Source organism: Tinamus guttatus, unplaced genomic scaffold (assembly GCF_059628265.1).
Source record: "Tinamus guttatus ecotype Peru unplaced genomic scaffold, ASM5962826v1 Tinamus_guttatus_pri_ptg000582l, whole genome shotgun sequence".
Classification (NCBI taxonomy): domain Eukaryota; kingdom Metazoa; phylum Chordata; class Aves; order Tinamiformes; family Tinamidae; genus Tinamus; species Tinamus guttatus.
Genome location: NW_028289116.1, coordinates 457,402 through 481,099, shown reverse-complemented (window position 1 = coordinate 481,099; position 23,698 = coordinate 457,402). Strand labels below are relative to the sequence as shown.

The following is a 23,698-nucleotide window of genomic DNA, read 5'->3' as shown; positions in this document are numbered from 1 at the left end:
GAGAGGCTGCTGAGAGCATTGCAGCCACCTTGCAACAGTTCATAAGATCTCATTTGGAGTGTTGCTTTGACTGCAAGTTTTCAAAATCTTGAGGCTTCTCATGGATACTATTTGTAAGCTACAGCTGCAGGGACGCTAGGCACCTACCTCAAGCCATGTCACAGAAGGAGGATCATCTTTAGCCTCTGAACATCACACTGCAGAAACAAAAGAACTATTGCTTTACAACCCTCCCAGAATCCTGCTGCTATATCCCAGGACAGGAGCACGGTTGCATGGGAGAACATTGAAAATGCAATGGTCCAAGTTCAGCAGATGGATTCAGAATTAAAAGTATGTGCTGAGACCTTTGTCAGTTTAGGCCCGGGAGACCCTGAAAAAGGCCTTGGAACAAGGTCATGTCAAGACAAGAGCCCTACAAAACAGATCAGAAGAAAGCATGGCAGAGAGGGGACAAGTGAAGCAGCCAGGAGAGCAGCATGATCGGCCTCTGGATGCAGAAGCTTCAGGATCATTGAACTTTGCAAGGCAGATGGCAAGAGAGAGAAGCCCAGAGCAACGTGAGTACTGAGCAAGGGCATGTACCTGCACAGAGGGAAGACACTGTGCTTGTCTGTACAGGGAAGACTGCTCTGCTTCACACTTCCCCTCCAGCATTCCCAGGGCAGCAGACAAATGCCTGCCGACAATTCCCCGTGCCACCAGCCCTGCGGCTGCTTGGGAGCCACCCAGAGCCCTCCGCACACCTCTGGTGCCAGCCCCTTCCCAGCAGCTGCGCTCTGCCTCGCAGGGGCACTGCGGCATGCCAGCAAGCAAGCTTGGCCAGCAGCAAGATGCTCCTCTGGGCTCCAGCACTTTGCTGGCAGGGCTTGCGCTGCTTGTTTTTGTAGAGTTTTCCTCTGCATGAGGGCAACAACCGACAGCACCGGGGAGATCTGCTGCTTCATCTGCCCTTGGCTTTCCTGTCCTTATCCAAAGGCAGGGAATTCGCCCCTGTTAGCAAGTGAGCATTGTAGCCCAGTGCTGGGCAGAGCTGCAGTAGCTGCAGGTCCCTGCTTCTGCTGAGGGCACATTTGTGCCTGCTCTGCCCTCTGCAGCCCTAAGAAGCCGTGGCAGGGCCAGCAGTGCAGGAGCCGCACCAAGGCTGCTCTCAGCCACAGCACATGGCACCTGCAAGGTGCACGGCAGGACAAGAGAAGGAGCCCAGCAGCGCACCAGGGGCTCCCAGACCACCACCAACTCACAAGGGCTCTGCTGAGGACATGCACACCTGGCCCTGGGCACAACTGCCCTTCGCGCTCATTACGCTACCAAGGAACACGTCTTGACCATGGAAAACAAAACTTTCTTGAGTCCATCAGGCTGTAAGGGCAGGAGTGGAGCAGGAAAGAAAGAGCAAGGCATTCAAGGCTGCTTGCAGGGGTGGAAGCAGAGCCCCAAGTACAGCCCGGCCTCGGGGCAGGCAGCCGCCAGCAGCACCATGGGACTGCGTGAGGAGCCCTCCTTGGCACCCAGCAAGCCCAAGGCCACGCACTGCTCTCTGCCGCCAGGTTCAGCAGTGCAGGGGGAGTCCAGCACACGCAGACCCTTCCTCACGGCGGCCCCCCTGGCCCTGCCACTGCCCTCCTCCCGCCATGGAGCAGTGGAACATCCCAGAGGGGCAGTTATCACCACGGGAACACGGATGCTTCCCAGGGCTGCGCCTCACAGTGGCCCCAGTGCTGGCCACGCAGCAGCAAGGCCAGGTGAGCAGCAGGGCCGCGCAGCACCAGGGGCCACCCGTGGTGCCCACAAGATGCAGGGGAGCTGCGGGGCTCCAGGGCAGCCTGCGCGATGCCTTCTGGGGGAGGCCTCAAGGCCACCGCGCGACACTTGGTGCTCATGGCTGCAAATGTAAACAATTCCATTCCGTTGCAGACTCAGGAGAGTGAAAGAAAATGAATAACTCTGAAGTTGAAGAGATGGAGTGGGAGAGCTCAGGGCAGGTACTGTGCGTGCAGGCAGAGGCTGCGCGGGGACGGCTGGCGTTTGGCTCTGCGAGAGCAGCCACAGGGCTGGTGGCAGAGGTGGCAGGGAGCTCTGGCAGGCCTGGGTGCTGGGGCAGAGCTGCGCCAGGGCCAGGAGCGGCCAAGGCCTCGGGGGCTGCTGTCTGAGCCTGGCACCCTGGCTCTGTACACCGCCTGCCCCGCACATGCAGGGGACACGAGGCCCCGCGCACAGAGCCACATCTGCCACCATGACCATCCCCTCAAGCTCTCCTGCTCTCTTCCAGGCTGCAAGCACCAAAGGCCTGGGTGGCTGCAAGGACGAGGTGCCTATGGATTGGGAAAACTCCTTCTGTGGCATCCAGGTATTTCTCTTACGGCCATCTGCACCGGGAATGTGCAGCTAGGCATGGCCCATTCCCGTTTTCCTGCTTTTCATTGCAGGAAGAGGGACCTCTGGGACCTCCCTGCAAACGCTTCTTTCTCTCTTGCAGACTCCACACGCAGGGGACCATCCTGAGCCCATGGAGTGGCTCAGCTATGGCAGCAGCCAGGTACAGCCCCCACAGCCACTGGATGCCCTTATCCTTCCTCTTCCCTATGCACCGTCCCCACCAAGGTCTCCTGCTCACTTCTAAATGATGGGGAGCAGTGGCCTGGGCAGCTGCAGCCAGGAGGAGCCCATGGACTGGGAGAGCTCCGGCTGCAGCCCCCAGGTATGGTCCCTGCTGCCGGCTGCACGGGCAGAGCTGGGGCTGTGCCCGGCCCCTTGGCGCTGCTCCGCGCTGCCTTTGGGGAGCAGCCGCGCGGGAGCCTGGCCCAGGTGTGCGGGCGCTCTGGCGGGCCGCGGCGCCGGGGCAGAGCTGCACAGGGCGCAGGAGCGCCCAAGGCCTGGGCACCTGCTGCCTCAGCCCCTCTGCCGGCCTCTGGGCTGCGCTGGCCACGCCAAGCCTCTGCCAGGGCACCAATGACGGCAGCGCTGCTGCCAAAGAGCCCGCGCAGCCGCCAAAGAGCCTCTGCTCCACGGGAGCCCCCGAGCCGCTCCTCGGCCCTGCTGATGCCTCCTTTTCCCTTGCAGGCCAAGCTCCCCTTCACTCTGGCTGCTGCCTGGAAGCGCTGGGCGTGAGGACTGCGGCCATAACCCCTATTTGGATGTCCCGGAAGAATCTTTTATAGTAGTATTTGTTCTTGTTGATATTGTTCATATTCTTGTTGTTAGTTTTATTGATTTTTATTATTATTGTTCTTGTTATTGTTTCTTATATTGTTCTGTTTTTATTGTTGTTTAAATATATATTCTTGTATCATTGTTTTAGTGTTACGTATTTTATCCAAGTGATCTCAGGCACTAAAATCCTCCCCACTGCAGATGTCTGTGTGTAATGCCAATATTCCAAACACTAGGGGCAAGCAAGGGTTACCAAAAGGTCCCTTTGGACTTCCCTTCACACGTGGCCCTGGGGATGCCACAGTCCCTTTTCCATCTTTTCCTTTTTCTTTTTTTCATCTTTTTCTCTTTTCCTTTTCTTTTTCCTTCTCCTTTTTTATTCTCCTTCTTTTTCTTCTTCTTTTTTTTTTTTTTCTGGTCCTTTTTCTTTCTTTTTTCCGTTTTCCTGTTTCTGGTCCTTTTTTTTTTTTTTTTTTTTTTTTGTCTCTTTCTTTCTCTCTCTATTTCCTTTTTCCTTTCTTTTCATTTCCTTTTCCTTTTTTTAATTCTTGTTCTTTTATTTTCCCCTTCTTTCTTTTTCTCCATATTTCCTCCAAAGTGTATCGGTGGGAGAAAACTGGCAGAGAAAAGGATCGTAGGACATCACTGAGCCAAAGAGCATTCCCCACAGCCAGCAGGGACCGCAGCTCTGCTCCACACTCAGGCGTTCTCCTTCTAAATGTTTGCACTCAAGCAGTGCCAGGAGAGAACAAGCTCATCCTAGGAGAGCTGAGATTGCTCTCTGGAAAGGAAGGGAGCCTCCAAGGCCAGGCCTGCAAAGGAACAATGGTTGTTTTCCAGCAATGTGTATCCATTCCAATGCCAGGCTGTGGAATTTATTGCTCCTGTAGAGAATAAGTGCATGGTTCCTGGCAAAACGGGGAGCAGCTGAGTGCGCCCAACAGCCTGGCTCATTGCAGCCAATGACCACCTGCAGGGACCAGCCCTCACGCACACACTCGCCCCAGTCCTGCTTCACTGCTTTAGCCCTCTCTTCAGCTTCTCCCAGAGAAGATGCCCTGCTTCTGCCGCATCTCTGCATGGCTCTTGCTTCGGTAGAAAGGCCAAGAGGGCAGCCTCAGATCCTGAAGGAACCATGAGTGTCCAGAGCGGGGCATGATGTCCACTCCTTCCAGCAGCCTGGAACACACGGATACACTGGGCTTTAATAGCAAAACACCTGCAGCACCTGCCCTGGAGGACCACTGAGGCCAGGGGAAAGGAGCAGAGCAGCTTTGGCCCAAAACGCCCTCTCCCAGGCACCCCAGGCACAAGAAAAGGCAGCCATCCGTATCCTCATCTTCCACAGCTGCAAGGAGCAAGGGCCTCCTTTGGCCCCTTTGCCATATGCAGCAAGCCAGCAGGGCTGCAGCTTCCCAAGCAAGGCCACTGCAGCTCTGCACAGACCACAACGGGCACTGCGCTCGCACCCGGCAGCAAGCAGTCCTGACGCTCAGTGTGAGCAGGCTCCTGCCGGCCTCTTGGCACAGCTTGCTGAGCACACCTCTGTGCTCACACACCTCCTGCTCACCAAGCTTTTGCACCTGGACCCTCACATCACCTGCCCCAAGGGAAAGAGCCCATGCTGAGCCATTCCTCTGGCCATTCCTTCCAAGGGGGGGGCGATGCCTTTGCAGCAGCTGCCAGCTGCACCTGCGCACCCCCAAAGCAAGTGGAGCTCTTGGGCTCTTCGCACATGACAAGCTGTTCCACACAGCAACAACATGCTTTTCTCCTCAGGCCTAGAGTAATCCACTCCCACTACTCATCTCTCCCGCGCCACCAATACATATGGAACGGGTGAGTAAAGCATTTACATCTGAAACAGGCACAAACCGGCGCTAATGCCATAGAAATATGTGTTAGAAACCGCAGGTACTTTTCAAGGACTGCTCAAATTTGGAACTGAAAAGTCTTGTAGAGGCACCCACTGACAGGGCACAACTCGACTCACTCATGGTGCAAAGCCCAGAGAATCTTACTCAAATTGCCTGCAGATTCTGGAAGGATCACCTTATGAGGATGACCGTATCACGGCCATGTCTTCTTCCTCCCAATGCTATAAATGACAGGGCCTAGCACTCATAAGCTGAGTAGGGACCGGGAATGACACCTGAACAACTCCTGAGGCTGGACGGTGAGAATCCCTCACCTCCCCTTAACCTGGCACCCTGCGCTAAGGAAACTGCTTGTATGGAGGAGAAACCCCTGCACATTCAGGAAGAAATGTGCTAGCATTAACCAGGTATAAGCAGTGTGTCCTGTTTAAGTGCCTCTCTCGCATATAGTATTTGCACTTTTGTGTTAACAGATGAGTTTCATTCTAAACTTCCACGGACAGGAACCAGGTCACCAAGCAAGATCCGCCCGCTTCTTGGGAGACTGGCGTTTCCTGTGCAGGGGCCATTTGCTCTGCTGGAATTGAGTGACATTCGTGTCCTCTGGCTGCCCGCAGCCTTTCCAGTCCCTTGCAGCACCCTGGCTCCTGCTCCTCCTGCCTCCTGGTTGCCGCTGCCTCTCGCTGCCTCTGCAGCTCACGCCTCTGCCCTGGGCCGCCTGCCATTTCCTCTCCAAAGTGCTCCAGGAAGGCCCACGCTGACAGAATCACAGAATTATAGAAGCATTGAGACGGGAAGGCACCTCTGGAGATCACCTACTCCAAACTCAATCCCATTGCATAGGATCACATCCAGGAGGATTTGGAAAGTCTCCAGAGAAGGAAAGTCCACAACCCCCTGGGAAACCTGTGCCGATGCTGTGTCACCCTCACCGCCAGCCGCTCTTTCCTCCTATTTAGAGGGACTTTCCTGTGCACCAGCTTGTGGCTCTTGCCCCTTCACCTAGCATGGGTCAGCAATAAAATGAGTCTGGACTCCTCCTCTTGACACCCTCCCTTAAAGGCATTTTTACTGCTTAATAACATCCCTCTTGGCCTTCTCTCCTCCAGGCTGAACAGACCCAGCTCTCACAGTCTCTCCCCACAGTAAAGATACTCCCATCCCCTCATTGTCTCCAGAGCCCTACACTGCACTCTCCACAGTAGTTCCATGTCCCTCCTGTCCTGGGGAACAAACAGCTGGTCGCAGCCCTGCACATGTGGTGTCCCCAGGGCCTGAGGAGACGGGCAGGATCCCCTCCTTGGACCCGCTCCCAACACTCTTCCTACTGCAGCCCAAAACACCAAGGACAGTCTTGGCCACAAGGGCACATTACTGGCTCTTGGTCAACTTGTTGTGCACCCCAGGTCCTTCTCTGCGCTCTCTGGCCACTGCCTGCACCATGGGGCAAGAGGAGCTGGGGCTGCAAAGGGGCCTTGGAGCCTCCTGCCCAAACAACTGGATGCCACCACTGCCTTAGGCCAAGTCCTCCTTATGTACAGTCAAGCGTGCTTCAGAAATGGGAGAGGCACATCACCCCAAGGTCTCTGCGCTAGTCGCTGCACCCTTAACACCTTCTATCACTCCCTCCCCAGAAACCCTTCACACCCCTAGAGGATATGAAGAGGAAACGGGCTAAGGGTGACCTCAGGCTGCCAAATCACAGGCTGACCAGATACAGGGACTTCTTCACTAACTTGATGTTATGATGTTATGATGAAGCAGTCCTGTCCCACATGCTGATCACTGAGGGACGCCACTAACAGCCAGCTGCTGCTTGGCAGCACTGTACTGCTGATCACTGTTCTCAGTGAGCCTGATGCTCCAACCACCTCCCTTATGCTCCACTGATCCTCTGCAGATCAGTTCACCAAATTGACTAGGAGACTATGAGAAACCTTTTCAATGCCCTTGCTAAAGTGAGAGTTTACAGAATCCCCTGCTTTGTCCTTTTGCACACAGGCATTCCTCTTGAGGTAGGAGGCAACCAGGTTGCTCTGGGAAGGGCTAACTTTACTCTTGTATCAGGTTGGTAGGTGGTTTCACCAGGAAAATCTCCTGGCTCCTGTCCCAGTGCTGCCCAACTACAAAAATTATTATTAGTTTGTCCTTAAACTCTCTTGAAATTCCCTTTGCTGCTGCTTGTCCTTGTTGTCTCTTGTCCTTTCCTGCCCTTGGCCCCAATCAGACTTTCACTTTGTCTTTAACCCAACCTTTCCTTCTTTTCCCATGATTTCTCGATATTACCGAGCTCTCAGTGTTCTTCTTGCACTTTCCTTTTTTTCCCATCACTTCACACTCTTTCCACTTTTGTAACCATTCCCGTACTTTTGACCATATTCCCACACTATCGTTCCTTACCCACGTTTTTCCCTATTTTCCATGATCTGGGCACTTCTCCAATGCTTTTGCACTTCTTCCCACCATTTCAATTTTTTTCCAATGCTTACATTTGCCATCTATTATTTTCCAACTCTTGTGCTCATTTGCAGCACTTTTGCACTTTTCCCTATGCTTTTAGTAATTTTCCCATGCTTTCCCTTCTTCCCCTTCCTTTAACTGTTCTCCTACACTTGCTGTATTCTTCCCACTCATTTCCACTTTAGAACCTCGATAAAAACCTTGTACATATCAATAAAACTTATAATGATTTCTTACATATTAAGATGATAGCTAATGTCTCTTAGCTAGGCAGGGCACCTAGATGGGGACAAGAACGATTTCTTTACAAATTGATTGCAATTAATAAATGGTTTTAACTCTCTTCTCCACTCTTGCCACTCAATGCTGCACCCACAGGGCAGCAATTTCGGGGGTGGTAAATGCACGTGGGCAGAAAGAAGCCCATGTTGGGAACCTAAGTGTGAGATTCCCAAGTGTTTTGTATTTTCGTGGAGGCCGGTTGGGGGTTGGTGTCACATGGAGGGGGTGCAAAACGCGGCTGTTCCCATGTGCTGACCTGATGGTCAATCAGGTGGCCATGCTGGTGAGGAGACCCTAAAAGTGGGAGCAACTCGTGGAGGAGGAGAACTCCAAAAAGAGTGAGGAAGTGATGGCCTGGGATGGCAAGGAATAGCCACGGGGTGATGTGGGAAAGAGAAGCTCAGGGAGGGAGCAGTGGGATGCAGGGAGCTCTGCCTTGGGGTGAACCAAGAGGCAATCGAGAGCACAGGGGCGAGGACAGGGGTGGCCTTGTGGTGGGTGTCTGCTATGGAGCGCCTGACGAGGGGCAGCCTCTGCAAGGCCCGCGGAGCGCAGAGCTGTGGAGAGGACAACTCGTCCTGCGCCCCAGGGACCTGCTCAGGAGTGGGGAGAGGAGGTGCCTGGTGTCCCCATGGTGACTGCCAGTGCTTTGTGATGGGGGTGGCATCACACCCCCAGGCCACTGTGATGGGGCAGTCCCCAAGGTGACCGTGTCCCTGCTAGGGTCTTCACTCTGAGGATTGCGGCGCAACCAGCAGGGAGCAACTCCCCTTGGTGCCCGTGCGAGAGATCCTCAGAGAGGTTCCTAGAGATGGAGAAGGAGCAGCAGGTGAACGCCTGCACCTCATCCATGGAAGGGAACTCTAGTGCGCAAGAGTGCACGAGTGAGGTGAGTGTTGGGCCTGGAGGGAGAGCTGGGAGGCAGGGATGGGACCTGCATGGAGAGCACAGGGGTGGTGGGGAAGGAGCCCTGGGTCAAGATAGCTGGGCAGGAGCTCCTCCAGCGAGGGGACATGCATTCCTGGGCATGGGAAAAGCAGCCTGACCTGCACTCTCCCCCTGTACTTGATGCTGGTGATGTTGCACCTCAAACACTGTGTTCAATTCTGGGCCCATCACTAGAAAAAGTAAAAATAAAAGCCATGGAGGCACTGGATTGTACCCAGAGAAGGGCACCAAAGCTGGTGAAGGCTTTGGAGCATGGACCCTATGAGGAGTGGCTGAGGGAGCTGGGGTTATCTAGGAGCCTCAAGGGAGACATTATTGCTCTGCGCAACAACCTGAGAGGTGGTTGTAGTGAGGCAGGGTTGATCTATTCCCAGAAATAGCTATCTATAAGACAAGAGGGAATGGCTTCAGGTTGTACCAGGAGAGGCTCAGGTTAAATATTAGGAAAACTTTCCAGGTGGAAAGAGTGGTGAAGCATTGGAAGAGGCTGCCCAGGGAAGTGGTAGAATCACTGTCCCTGACAGCATTCAAGAAATGTGCAGATAAGGCACTTTAGAGCTATGGTTTAGCAGACATGGGGTTGAGGGGTTTACAGTTGGACTAAATGTTTTTGGAGATCTTTCCCAACATAGTGATTCTGATTCTCTGATCTGGATGCTCCAAGGCCCACAGGAACCCCAAGAGCTCTGTACTGAGGGCAGAGAGCAGGTCCAGGCCACGCACAGCCGCATTGTGCTCAGCCAGGATGTTCCCTCCGACACGAGGCTGGGGTTTCCTGTGCTTTGGAGCTGCTCGTACCAACACAAGTGTCCCCATCACAGGCCTCCTCCTCCCCACAGGTGGGCCAGCAGGAGCTGCCCGCAGCAGTGCAGCGCAGCGGGAGCCCGGCTTCGTCCCACCAAAGGGACCGGCTGTCACCGCTGCCCGACCCTCAGGGCTCATGCCCCTCTGAACACGGCATCGCACAGGTACAGAGCTGAGCAGCGGTGGAGGCCGAGCCTCTGCCTGACTCCCCATGGGGCCGAGAAGCAGGTGGGACCTGCTGGGAGACACCAGGAGGTCTCTGTGCCCGGCAGACCGAGCGCTGCTCTGCACGGCAGCCTGCACGCACCCGCCTCGGGCTCTCCGAGGAGCTGCCTTTGCCCAAGGCTTGCCCATAGGCACGAGCCCTCTCCCCAGGCAGCCTTTGGGAGCAGGGCAGCAGCCACCTGCATGGCAGAGCCATCGTCAAGGGGGTCAGAGGCTGCCGGAGGTTTCCCGTTGGGAAGGATGGAGGGAGGGACCAAGGACGGCAGTAAGGACTGCCTTTGTGGTGGCCTTCATTGCAGGTTGTGGAGGAGAAGGCCAGCGATGTCCCCTCCACGGTGCAAGAGCCGCAGCCCTCCACCAGCCTTGCAAGGCCTCAGGAAACGCCATCGCCCTCTCCACGGGAGCCAGCACAGCCTGATGCCAATAGAGCTAGGATGGAGCTCGCTGTACCTGTGCCCCCACACGCACTGGCATGCATCATCCACCAAGACGCCCAGGCAAGATCGTGGCAGCTCCAGAGCATAGAGTGGCGCCCCAGCACATCATCTTCTGCACCTCAGACAGGGCCTGATCCCTACAGTCATTGGGGACAATTCCAGTGCAGCATTCCTAGCTGGCCGAGCTGGCCTAGCGGACTAAGCTGCCCAAGTGGGCCAGTGAGAGTACGGACATCACGGACACGGCAGCAGCCCTTGGAGATCACGTGCCACCTCCAAGGAAGGCCAGTGCACGTGCATGAAGACAACACTGCACGCTACCTGGCTGTGCTCAGCATCAGAACAGAGCCGCTGGAGGAGCTGGAGAGGAGCTGCCTGCAGCGCACTGGACAGAGCTTGGCCCAGCTCCGAGAAGGAGCTTTTCCAATGAGGGAGCAGAACCTGAGAGAGAGGCAGGACGAGCAGGAGGAGGGCCGTGGCAACCGTTTCTCCCTGACGCTGGCAGGATCACTCAATGCCAAACCCAAGGAGGTGAGTGCCAGGGAGTGCTGAGCCATGGGGGAGCCCTCCCAGTGCTGTGGCCAGCAGCTGTGCCGCGTCGTGTGGGACAGCCAGCTTGTCAAAGCACTGGCAGAGCCCCACGAGGCCTTTCCTCCCTTCACAAACCTCCCTCTCTCCTTCTAGCTCCTCGCCAGAAACTCCTTCTATGACCTCTGGAAACCAGAGATCACGCGAGTGGAGCTCCTCAAAGGCGCAAGCTGCAAGTGGGAGGTGCTGGAGCGGCTCTATGCTCACGCCCCAACGCGGGAGGCGCCGAGAGGCCTGGGAGCACTGCAGGAGGAGAGAGTAGAGGACACTGATGAGGAGGAGGAGGATGGGGAAGAGGAGGTGGAGGAAATTAACTCTTTGACCTGGGTCAGAGCCAGCCTTTGCAGCCCGGCTGTGGACCAGGAGACGGAGCACGAGAAGGTGCCCGGCTCGCCCCATGTCAGCACCACACAGACTGTGAGCGAGGCACCTGGCCACGTGGAGAGCCTTGAGCCAGCAATGCCCAGGGGCAGTGAGCCAGGAGCACCTCCTTTGGCCAACAGCTTCCTGCACGCAAAGGACAGCGTGCCTGTCCCACCAGCAGCAAGTGCAGGAGCAGAACCAGAGGCCTCCCCGGCATCCAGCAACTTCATCCAGCATGCAGGGGAAAATGCTCCTCCGTCTCCATCACTTCCTCCAGAACCTGCACCAGAGGCCTCTCCTTCGGCTGAAAACCCTTGCGATGAGATGAGCAGCAGCCCATCTCCCAAGGAAAGCCTGCTGCAGGAAACAACAGCAGCAGCTTCTCCCCCAGCTGCAGGCCCTGCTGCCCAGGTGATCAAGCAGCATCTCCCCTGTCCTCACCATCCCCGGGAGCTGCCGTGGGAGCTGTGTGGGGTGTGCCCAGAGTTACCCCATTTCCTTGGAGCCCCCCTGCCCATGGCATCCCACTGTCACCCCCAGGCATTTATCCTCTGCCATGTCTCCATGGGGAGATGCTGGCTCCTCTCCGTTTCCAAGTGCCAAAGACACAGGGATGAAGTCTGCTCCAGCCCACGTCGCATTCAGCCCTGAGACCTGGATGCCGAGCGAGGAGGGAAGAGGCAGCCCCAGCAGCAGCCCCCTCCACACCAGGGCACCAGCCCCCTTGTGCCACACACGCCCCCGGCTGCCTCCATTCCCCCTGCCCAGCCCTCCTGCTACGGCCCCACAACGAGCCTTGTCCCATTGCCATGCCAGCCACAGGTCCCTTCCCTTGGGACATGCAGCCATGGGCAGCCTCCTCTGATCCAAACCCTTTGCCATTGTGCAGCCTGGGGCACTGGGACCCTCAGCAGGGCCAGCTGATGGCTGACGGGTGCGTGTTCTTGCTCTGCCCATGCAGGTGGCCTTGGAGCCCCAAGAGGAGGAGGAGAAGCCCTCCTCCTGCAGCCCCACACCCGACGTTGAGGCAGGTACGTACCCGCGTGGAGAGCCCTGCTGGGGACAGTGGCCTGTCCTGGCACAGGGAGTGGCACCGAGGCCGGCAGCAGGAAGCGCTCGGGAGTTGCTGTGCCGAGGACAGAACCCCTCGGGAAGCCCTTGGTGGCAGGGACAGGCAGGTGCAGCCCTGCACCCTGCAGCCCGTTGCCCACAGCTCTGCTTCCCACCACAGGCATCGCTGCCCTCCCAGACGTTGCAGCTCCCCGGCGATGGCGCTCACGGCTCATTACGGCGCTTCGAGCTCTGCGCAGAGCGTTCTGCTGCTGCTGCATCCCGGGACAGCGAGAGGAGCAGCGAGCGGATGCATGTTCCAGACAGGTCCCCTGAGATGGGGGCTGGAGCAGAGCCGAGAGACAGAGCGACAGACGCTGTGTCCTGGAGGCTACAGAGTTGCTGCCCTGTTGTATCCGATAGCACCCATGTACCCAGAGAAACCAAACTCGCCAGCATCGCCAGCAGCCATCGCCTGCTTCAAATAAACCCATTTGGTAGCTTTTTCTCCCCGTGTTAGTTGGTGTCAGAAAATCTCCAGGGAGACAAGTGGGGCTGTGGGGCCATAAGGCCATGGGGTGACTCCTAACTCTGCACTGGTCTTGGTGGTTGGGGTGGGTAGCAGACCCAGCGAACAGGGCTCCTCGTCAGTGATACTGCTGGCACGCGTCTCTGCTCTTGACTGGTTCTCAGAATGACCCCAGGGCTCTTGCAAGAGCAGCAGATTAGGTGAAACACCACCCAGGGAGTGTTCCTCAGAGGCAGAATTTTTCAGCATTTCTACTGGGAATCTTGAGAAGAATGGAATCATAGTCACCTTGTGCAGAGTGAGGACAGCTCGTCTGCCTGTCAGCCTGGATTCCAGTGTCATGTTCCCACATCTCTATGAACTCCACGACAATCATCCTAAATAAGTTCCCCTAAAAGGAACCCAACCCTTCCTAAGAGCAGACAAGTCCAGTTTCAAAACCTCGAATTTCCAACTTCTCTCCCTTTCTCAGGGAGGGAGGTCTCAGGGAGGGAGGTCTCCAAGCTCCACTTCTAGCCAAGAACATGCCGAGCTCTTTTTAGCTACCCATATACACTTTCCAAACCATTTTTTCATACTCTCAGTCTTGTAACAGCTGACAGGAAAATACTGGAATTAAAATTAGCACTTGGAGAGTCCTCGGGGTCTCTGAGGGAGGTGCCTGGGCCTGGCAGCTCTCACAGAAACCTCGGGAGACCAGAGACCATCAGAGCTGCAGAGGGAGGCTGAGCAGAGAGGACGAGGGCACCTGCAATGGCACCAGCTGTCCAGGACTCCATGACCGCATCCCACACTAGTTCTTCTCAGTTCCACCTGAGAGATTACCTCTTCTACTCCACATGCTCCAAGATACATATCTGTATGTGTTGCACAGGCCACTTGGGATATCTGGATGCAGATCCTGGCAAGAGCTGAGGAAGCTTCAGGCCTGAACCTCAGTATCCATCAGGCAGCAGGCTCCAAGCTCCCTTTTGTTGGGGGGACATTCCCTCTGTCTCCTGCTAAAGCATTTGTACCTGTTCTCCAAGGAGAACATGCTTGGATAGAAAGTCACAGACTTCTAATGTCTTTCAGTCCTACCTAGACCATAAAAGCAGGTGGACCCATGAAGGACAGAGACCCAGTTCAGACCCTGTGGGAAAATCTCACAAGGTCCCTCCTGTTGGACAGGGAGGGGAATTACTACAGACAAAGAGCCTTGCAATCACGGATTGTTAATGGTGATGCTCTCATTACACCCTGCTCGCTCAGGCATTTGTTCATTTAGCAGCCTAAAAGGTCTTGCTGGACTCACTGGTCCAATGGTAGCTGGCCGCAAGTCTCTGCTCCTTGTCCACGTTCACCAGAGAAGATCATGCTCACAGCGGCACAAATTCATGGTGCTAAGTGCTCCATCTCCCTCCTCTTGGTTAAGGAGCTGCCTTTCTCCAGGGCTGCAGAGCTCCTCAGGTGTCAGCCCCTCCACGGGGCACCCTCAGCAAACCCTCTCCTCCCCGCCGCTGCTGCTGGCCCCTCACTGCTCTGGCAGCAGCGACCTCAGCGCCAGCACCCGCCGTGAGCCTCCTGCTGGCCCAGCAGCTCCTCGGGCAGGGGGACCTCGCTTGCGCACAGCCCAGCGTGGGCTGCTGCCGCCGCGGGCTGCAGGGACACCAGGTTCCTCGGCAGAGCCGCCCCGGCCAGGAAGGGGCTGCTGACGTCACAACCAGCTGCGCGGCCTGGCCTATCAGGGGCTGCGGCAGCAGTGACGTCACCAGCCGACGCCCACGCGTCAGCACAGAGCCAGCCCTGCAGAGAGCAGGGGCCTCCCGGCAGCGTCCCCGCAATGGCCTCCGTGTCCCTGCCCGCTGCTGAGACACCCCTGGCCTCACAGGCAGCGCCTGCTGCTGCCCCGGCAGTTCCGCGCACACAAGGGACCTCCCCGCGTGTCTGCACCAGACCCCGCTGCCGGCCGCGCTGCTGCTGGGACAGGAGCGGCCTCAGAGCCCGTCCCCAGCCATGGGCCAGCGCTGGCCTCGCAGCTGCTCTGCCAGCAGGGACCTCCCAAGGAACTGCCCAGCCAGGCGCCTCTTGCTGGCCTGCCAGGGACTCCGAAAAGAGCAGAGCTCATGGTCACCCTCACAGGCGTGTATGGACCTGCTAATGCCTGGTGCTGTCCAGCCAGGAGCACAGACAATGTGATTCCCCCTCTGAAGCAGGAGCAGTGCCATGTGCCTGCTGCTCGCCTCCCAGGTGCTTACAAATATTGACTTGACCAACATCTGACCAGATGATCTCCAAATGTCCCTTGCAACCAGAGAAAGACACCTTCTCTCACTCAAGCCCCCTTGAAGCTTGCTTATGAGCCGGCAATGTCCCCTTGCTGCCAAGAAGGCCAGTGCTCTTCTGGGGTGTAGTAGGAAGACTGTTGCCAGGAGGACAAGGGAGGTGATCCTGCCTCTCTACAGGTCACCTGGTAAGGTGACCACCTGGGGAGGCCACCCCTTGAGTCCTGTGTCCAGTGCTGGGCTCCCCAGTACAAGAGGGACATGAAGCTACTGGAGAGAGCCCTCATAGGTCTACAAAGTTGATCAGGGAGCTGGAGCATCCCTCCTATGAGGAGAAGGTGAGAGACCTGAGCCTGTTTCAGCCTGGAGAAGAGAAGGCTGAGAGGGGATCTTATCAGCATGTGCAAATACCTGAAGGGAGGATGCCAAGAGCAGAAGAGGATGGCCCAGACTCTTTTTAGTGGTGACTAGTGATGGCACAAGAGGCAACAGACACAAATCGAAGCACAGGACATTCTGCCTGAATTTGAGGAAAAGCATCTTGACTGTGAAGGTGACAGAGCACTGGCATGGGTTGCCCAGAAAGGTTGTGGAGTCTCCTTCTCTGCAGATATTCCAGACTTGCCTGGACAGGATCCTGTGCATTTTGCTGTAGGTGGCACTGCTTGATCAAGGCGATTGAACTAGATCATCTGCAAAGCTCCTTCCAACCTCAACCATTCTGTGATTCTATAAATGGTCTCCACTGGAATAGATCAGCTTTTTGAGTTGTAGGGATCTGCCTGTCCCTCAGCTTTATTGTGAGTGCTGCTCTAGTAGGACAGAAGGCATCCAGGGTCATTAGAGATGACCAAGGAAATGCCTGCCCTTGCCTCCCACTGAAGCTCTATCTCCAGTGATTCCATTAGGACCTTTAGGCCAGGAGCTTGCAAGCAGACCATGTCCATGCTTATCCTGGTAAGGGGGAATCCCACCTGCCATGTATTTGTGGAGTTCATGAGTTAGCTGAATCCTTCTACAAACCTGGCGCTTCTGAACAGACATGTGGAACCCCAATAAGCCATCCGAATAAGTCATCTGAATCATATATGCACCATGTGTCAACAAGATCCCTTCTTATCCCTGTCTGGGTGTCCTGCCTAGATAAGAGATGTAAATCAGGACTTCCCGTGGGACATTTCTAACTTTGGTAGAAAATCATTGTCTGATGAAATAAACTGCAATGTTGGAATCTGTATCCCTGTAGTCTCTAGAGAAGGAAAACAGGTTACTCTACTTGATGGTACATATCCCAGAGGGAGGAATCCCAAGGGACAGAGTAATTCATGAATTCAGCTGGGCTGCAGCTCGTGGCAGCCTGGCAGCACTGCCCAGAGACAGCCGTGTGCAGGAGCAGCTCCTGTGCCAAGAGCAGCAGGGCTGCGGGCACTGCCTGCTGCTGCGGACAGCAGAGGAGAGAGGACAGAGAGGTGAAAGGCAGCGTGGAGTGGGAGGACACAGGGGAGCTCATGGTGGGAGCGATCTGTGACATGGTAAGTCTCCGACTGCAGGGTAATGCTACTGGGGTTTCTGGAGGGATCTGCAGCACCCCTCTCAGCTGATGACTTTTTTTTTTTTTTTTCTTTTGAGGATTGTTCTCCCTGCTTCTACTTTGCATACGAGGAGATGCTTCAGAACAGATATTGCCTGTCCCATCATCACAAGGTCAGGGCATCATGGCTGCTTCTTCTGGAGCTGGTGCAAGACAGTGAAGGCAATGTGGGCACACAGGTTCTTCAGAGCACTGTTCTTCAGGGCAGTGTCCATGCGCCCCAGGGTGCTGTGTGCCCGGTGCAGTGATTCTGTGAGGATCAGCACTCAGCCTGCCAAGGCGCTGCACGGAGAAGCTCTGTGTGGGAGGAGAGATCCCCCCCTGGGCAGGTTCATTCTCCTGCTGAGAGGCTGCAGTGTGGGGTCAGGGCTGCTCACAGCTCAGCCTCACCCACACAACGTATTTGGAAAGGGCTTTTCAAGAGGACACTCTTGGGAAGTTTCTATGAAAGGGAAGGGAATATCCAGAGGCTAGGATTTTGTTTTGTATCCTTGACAAGGCAGCAAATGAATGGGACAGTTTAGCTTTAGATGCTTGAAGGAGAGTTCTGCAGTGCTGCTCTGAGGAATCAATAGGTCTGCGAGGACCCCAGAATATTCCTTCAACTGCCTTTTCACCTGTGGGCAGCAGCAATATCCCCTTTGCAGCTCTCCTCGTTCTCATTGTGCTTAGTCTCACTCCACTCTCAACGGGAAGGGCTCCAGGGCATTTCTGACCTCCTCTGCAGTCAGATTTCCAGAACAGCAGAGCTGCCTCTCTCCTGCCATGTGCCCATTTCCCATTGCAAGGCACAGGGTCTGAGAACCACTGTCCTGGGAGCCCACACTGTCTGGGAGGTGCAACCTGGGGACGGTGCCGCTCTGTCTGTCTGTCCTCCCTTGGCAGCAGTCACAGTGTTTCTCCTCGTGCCCCTGCCTCTCCTTTCTGCTCTTGTCCTGGCAGTCAGCTGGGGCTTCAGCTACAAATCCAGATACTCACCCTGAGGTCCTGCCATGGAGGTGTCTGAAGAGGGGCAATGTGCCCAGGGTGCTGGGCAGCGTCATTGGAGGGGCTGCAAAGGGGTTGACTCTCCCTTTAGGAGACCTTGTGGCTGTCAGGACACCTGACTGTCTCTGTTGTCCTGCTGGGTTTGTGAGCTGCCCTGCATAAGTGGACTCGGTGCACAGAGTCTTTGCCATGTCAGGAGCAGTGTCCTGTTCTCTCCATCACGTATCCACCTTGAGCTAAGAGGGAGAGCAAAGTTAAATGAGTGCTTTGAAACCCGTCTTCTATGATCTCAACAGAGTCCAGGTTTGTTTGGAGGAACAAAGCAGATGGACTCAACAGCACTCCGCACTGTACCCTAAGCAGCAGAGAGCCCATTTCCTTCTCCAGTCTGCTTAATGTTCACATTTTCAGAAATAGAGACATCTGTCTTTATTTGCATATCAATAAAGACATGCAAAGAACCTGACGAGATATGGTGACAGAATCTAAAAATTTCCAAATTAAGTAATTTTAAAACAAAATGCTAAAACCCCCTGCTGCACCCCAAACTCCTTGGAAGTGTGTGTGGGAATATGAAAAGACCCTTTATATTAAAGGTGGATGTCCTGTGACATCAACTCTGTAAAGAACAGATATCAAGAACCAGCCCTTTATACACATTGGCGTAGAGTAACTCAGGCTCCGGCTCCTCCCAGAACACTCAGGTGGAGCAGAGACTGAGGAGCTGACTGAAGGTGACAGTGAGAAGAAGAAATCCCTGAGGGTTGGGATGCGGTCCAGAAGCATTTCTGTGAAAAATGGAAAGTTTATTTCAGAGAAAATTCTTCTAAGCTATTATTGCCTTTTTTACCTACACAGTTTTCCTGAGCTCAATGGAATAGATGTCCAACAGCAGCTCCCTCAATGAGTTCCTCCTCCTGCTGTTCTCAGACAGGCGGGAGCTGCAGCTCTTGCACTTCTTGCTCTTCCTGGCCATCTACCTGGCTGCCCTCCTGGCCAACGGCCTCATCATCACAGCCGTAGCCTGTGACCACCGCCTCCACACCCCCATGTACTTCTTCCTCCTCAACCTCTCCCTCCTCGACCTTGGATCCATTTCTACCACCGTCCCCAAATCCATGGCCAATTCCCTCTGGGACAGCAGGGACATTTCCTACTTGGGTTGTGCTACGCAGATCTTTTTCTTCTTTATCTCAGCAGAGTATTGTCTCCTCACAGTCATGGCCTATGACCGCTACGTTGCCATCTGCAGACCCCTGCACTATGGGACCCTGCTGGGCAGCAGAGTTTGTGTCAAAATGGCTGCAGCTGCCTGGACCAGTGGCTTTCTCAATGCTCTCCTGCACACTGGGAACACATTTTCCATTCCCCTCTGCCAAGGCAATGAGGTGGAGCAGTTTTTTTGCGAGATCCCCCAGATCCTCAAGCTCTCCTGCTCAGATGCCTACCTCAGGGAAGTTGGAGCTATTTTGGTTAGTCTTTGTTTAGCCTTTGGGTGTTTCATTTTCATCATGGTGTCCTATGTGCAGATCTTCAGAGCTGTGCTGAGGATCCCCTCTGTGCAGGGCCGTCACAAAGCCTTTTCCATGTGCCTCCCGCACCTGGCTGTGGTCCTCCTGTTTGCCAGTACTTCATTTTTTGCCTACCTGAAGCCCCCCTCCATCTCCTGCCCAGCTCTGGATCTGGTCCTGGCTGTTTTGTACTTGCTGGTGCCTCCTACACTGAACCCCCTCATCTACAGCTTGAGGAACAAGGAGCTCAAAGCTGCACTGAGGAAACTGGTTCAGTGGGTACAATGCCAAGACAATCTGCATCTACTGCACGACTGACGATGTATATCTACTCATCCCCAGGGTAACTGGCATTAAGGGTCTTGCTTGCTTGTTTGCTTGCTTTCTCTCCTTCCCTCTTTCTCTCTCTCTTCCTCTCTTCCTCTCTTTCTTTGTCTCTCTTTCTCTCTTTCTCTCTTTCTCTCTCTCTTTCCTTCCTTCCTTCCTTCCTTCCTTCCTTCCTTCCTTCCTTCCTTCCTTCCTTCCTTCCTTCCTTCCTTCCTTCCTTCCTTCCTTCCTTCCTTCCTTCCTTCCTTCCTTCTTTCCTTCCTTCCTTCCTTCCTTCCTTCCTTCCTTCCTTCCTTCCTTCCTTCCTTCCTTCCTTCCTTCCTTCCTTCCTTCCTTCCTTCCTTCCTTCCTTCCTTCCTTCCTTCCTTCCTTCCTTCCTTCCTTCCTTCCTTCCTCCCTACCTCCCTCTCTCCCTCCCTTCCTCCCTCCCTCCCTTTCTTCCTCCCTCCCTTCTTTTCTTCCTCCCTTCCTCTCTTCCTTCCTTCCTTCCTCTCTTTCTTCCTTCCTTCCTCTCTTCCTCTCTTCCTTTTCATTCCTCTCTCCCTGCCTTCCTTCCTCTCTTCCTCTTTTCCTTCCGTCCTCTCTTCCTTTCTTTCTCTCATCCTCTATCTCTGTCTCTCTCGTTCTCTCTCTTTCTCTCTGTCTTTCTGTCTGTCTTCCTTTTTCTGCTTAAAGATAAAAGCTTCCAGTTAACACCATTTAACATCTAGAATCTCTCATTTGAATCTCACTGAGAGACTGTCCTGAAGAAGGCAGATAGTCTTCGCCCTTCATCAGCATCACTGGGGGAACCTCTGAGCCCCTGCTCTAAGCTGCCTTGAATGCCTGCAGGTTTCCTGGAGAAACATCCACCAACAGAATCACGGAATCACAGAATGGTTGAGGTTGGAAGAGACCTCTAGAGCTCATCTAGTCCAACCCCCCTACTCAAGCAGGGACACCTAGAGCACGTGGCACAGGGTCACATCCGGGCGGGTTTTGAAGATCTCCAGAGAAGGAGACTCCACAGCCTCTCTGGGCAGCCTGTTCCAGGGCTCTGTTACCCTCACAGTGAAGAAGTTCTTCTTCATATGCAGATTAAATTTCCTGTGTTTCAACTTGTACCCATTACCCCTCGTCCTGTCACATCTCCTGTATGTCTTTAGGAGTCAGTCTGGATTGATAGCAATTGGGAATGTTGCGGTCACTATCCCTGAAATCTGAATAATAATAACAACAACACCAAAAACCTTTAAAAGCAGAAATACTTGTCTATTATTGATGTCTCTAACTTTCAGCTACACTCTTGAAACGCCCTCTGTTAGCCATAAAAGTCTTGAAGAAAATTGCCGAGAGAAATAATGTTTGTCAGGGGTGCTTGCTTTTTAACGAGCCATGTGGTGTCCTTGGAGCTGAGTCCATGAATTGCAGCTATGGAAAGGAAATTGAACAAAATTGAACAAAATATTGTAGAATTCCAAGTCAGAAGCAAATCCCCAAGTTTTGCAGAGTGTTAATAGTCTCACTGAGAGCCATTAATAACAACAACTCATCAAGGGCTGATTAAAACTCAAACATGTAATGACTGATAATAGGTACAGGAAATACTCAGGGGGCTCTGATGCTGCATGCACCCTTGATGTGTTTTATCAAGGAAAATGGCTGAGCATGGACAGAGAAACTCTGGGAAGTGAGATCTTTTCTCCCATGCATTGCCCAGGGCTCTTCCTGGCATCAGTGTGCAGGTGAGGATGGGCAATGCTGAATGCAGGACAAACACATGGCACTCCTCACGGTCCACAAAAGGGTAATGGGGGCAATAAAGCCCCAGTGTTTCCTAGCAGGCCTTGCTGGCAGAGACAACAGCCATAGCACATAGCCCACAGCACGTAGCATGTACTTCCTGCAGCATCAGCTTTGGGCTGAGACCTGGTTTCTGTGGCCTTGATTCTGCCTGGAAAACCTCCAGGGTTGGAAATGCACAGCAGAGATGATCCCATATCCAAGAGTTAATCAAGTGTCTGCTCTGAATTAATTTCATGAGCTCTTTGCAGTGTCAGAACTTGTGCAGGTCTGAGCTTCTTAGTGAGAAGAGCTCTAGGGATAGTTGGCATTGAGTGTCATTGCAGATGGGCAAGGAGATTCTTCAGCTAATCCCCAGCTGCAGCTCCAGAAGGCTGTGGGAGTCCTGGTTGCTCCATCAGGGCAGACAGACACTTGCACATCTCCTGGAGCACCTCTGTCCCTTCAAATGTCCAAAGGTGGGTGTGTGTGTCCAGCTGCCTCCTTCTCTCCATCCCTATCGATTACAGTGGCAGCTTAGACAGGAATCTCCCATGAAGAGAGACATTAAATTTTGTGAAGGGGAAACCTCCTGTGAATTTATGGAGCACAGAGGAAGGAACTGAACCCTGCTCCATCCCAGGAGCTTCTCAGTGGGCATTTGGTGAATAGATTAACTCCCTGTGAAGAGACCAAGGAGCAGGAGTTAATGAACAAGCTTTCTGCTCCTGGGCAGGCATCCTTTCCTCTTATGAGATGAGAGCAGAGGCTTCCCCAGTGGGACATTTTCATCTCATAGATGATCATGCCCTGATGGGACCAACTGCAGTGCTGGACTCCAGGCTCTGAGTCTCTTTCCATGGCTTACGAAGGGACCATTGGTGATCATTTTAGACTACATCGGTGGACATTTCCCAGGAATGACCCTGCTGCCTTTCAGGAACGGTCAGCCCTAGAGTCCCATCTCCAGCTGGGTCCCTGACCCTGAGCTGGGCCTGGCTCCTGGGACTGCGGGAGCCCATGGCAACCTGGCAGGCGCTGCAGAGAGACAGCTCTGCCCAGGAGCAGCTCCTCATAAAGGAGCACCAAGACTCAGGGCACTGCCCGCAGGCACCAGGCTGGGATGAGTCGCTCATAAGTGAAAGACAGTTGGGAATGGGAGGGTGGCTGAGCTCACTGCAGGCAGAAACCTCCCCAGCCCTTGACACGGTAAGTCTCTGGCTGCAGGGCTACACTGCTGCAGTTCCTGGAGGGATCTTCTGAACCTGGCGCCTTCAGCAGCTGATTGGATTTGTCAGGGTGGCTCTCCCAGCTTCTCCTGTTTGGAGCTGGTCGTGCTTTAGAGCAGGGACTCCCAGCCACACATTCAGAGGGATCACGGCTGCCTTTGCCCACCCCTCTGCCTGCAGACACAGCCAGCATCCCCTCCCCAGCCTCAGCAAGGTTTGTCTCATCTGCTCTTTTGCACCTGCAAACACGGAGGTGCCCTGGGCAGGGTCCTGCCCCTGGCAGGTGTCTACAGGGCAGAGCTGAGCACCCAGCGGGTGCAATGGGGTCTATGAACATGGACAGGGCAGAGACGTGGAGACAGAGAAGCAGCTCCTGCAGGGACGGCTCCAGGCAATGGAATCATGGTGAGAGGGTGAGAGGAAACTGCCTCCTGCAGCGCCCCTTCCCACCAGCACAGCCCTCTGCACTCCAGGCCATGGGGGCCAGGGCAGGAGTTGTCCCAGAGCAGCCAGATGTCCAGGAAAGGAGACACATCTGAGTGCCCCTCTGTCCCTGCCAGGCCCTGCCTCCCTTGGCACAGCTATCATGGTGTTACTCCATGATCCCACCTGCCCACGCTGCCCTTCTCCTTCCCTTGGACTCTGTGGGCAGGGGGTTTCTGATGCAGGTCAGACAGTGGCCCTGTGGGTCCTGCCATGCAGATGGGTCCTGGACTGTAAGGTGCCCAAGTGCCCTCTAAGCTGTGGGGCTCAGGGCAGTGCGGTTGGAGGAGCTTGGAATGAGCCACCTCTCTCATCAGGACACCCCATCCTTAGGACATCCTGCCATCTCCCTGGGTGCCCGTCTGGGCTGCAAGCTGCCCTCCGGAAGAGCTCAGCTGCCCCGTTACAGTAGGTGCTGTCTGGGTGCCCCAGGGAGAAGCCTCCTGGAATCTGAGGTCACAGAATCGCTGCAAGGAGGTGGATGTGGGCAGCTGGCAGGAGCCCAAAGTGTTGCTGGCTCCAAGGGGAGAGCGGAAACCTCCCTGAAATCCCCTCCAAAAGAGTGCTGGTGGACATGATGTAAAGGAATCCTCTGCTCTCCATGGGGTCATTTAATTGAGGGGTAACATGAGTGCAAGCATCCTACACATCCAAGGTGAGAGCACAGGGCAATTGAGACCAAGGCAGATGGAGAGGCCAGCGCTGCTCCCCCAGCATCAAGGGCAAGAGCTGAAGCCATAGAGCTCAAGGATGGTCCTGCTAAAATCGGGGGGAGGCAATGAGTGTGTGTTTGGGCACGGATATGGGAAAGTTTTGCTCAGAGAAGTTT

General features: G+C 54.7%; 2 protein-coding genes across 2 annotated transcripts in view; one reads left to right on the top strand and one right to left on the bottom strand.

Annotated features, from left to right (window-relative positions):
• Window positions 1-18,439: 18,439 nt before the first annotated feature.
• Window positions 18,440-19,387, top strand: LOC148592477 (olfactory receptor 14A16-like). Its single transcript, XM_088534666.1, has one exon. It carries the CDS (start codon window positions 18,440-18,442, stop codon window positions 19,385-19,387), a length of 948 nt encoding a protein of 315 aa, XP_088390792.1.
• A 1,131-nt stretch (window positions 19,388-20,518) lies between these two features.
• Window positions 20,519-23,698, bottom strand: part of LOC148592476 (uncharacterized) — a 146,621-nt gene continuing 143,441 nt past the window's right edge. The window contains exon 8 of the mRNA XM_088534664.1: window positions 20,519-20,595. Within this exon, the coding sequence (XP_088390790.1) occupies window positions 20,519-20,595 (77 nt within the window). The remainder of the gene's footprint in view (window positions 20,596-23,698) is intronic.

Excerpts from the sequence above, each read along its gene's own strand:
- LOC148592477 (XM_088534666.1), top strand. The coding sequence starts at position 18,440 with ATGTCCAACAGCAGCTCCCTCAATGAGTTCCTCCTCCTGCTGTTCTCA.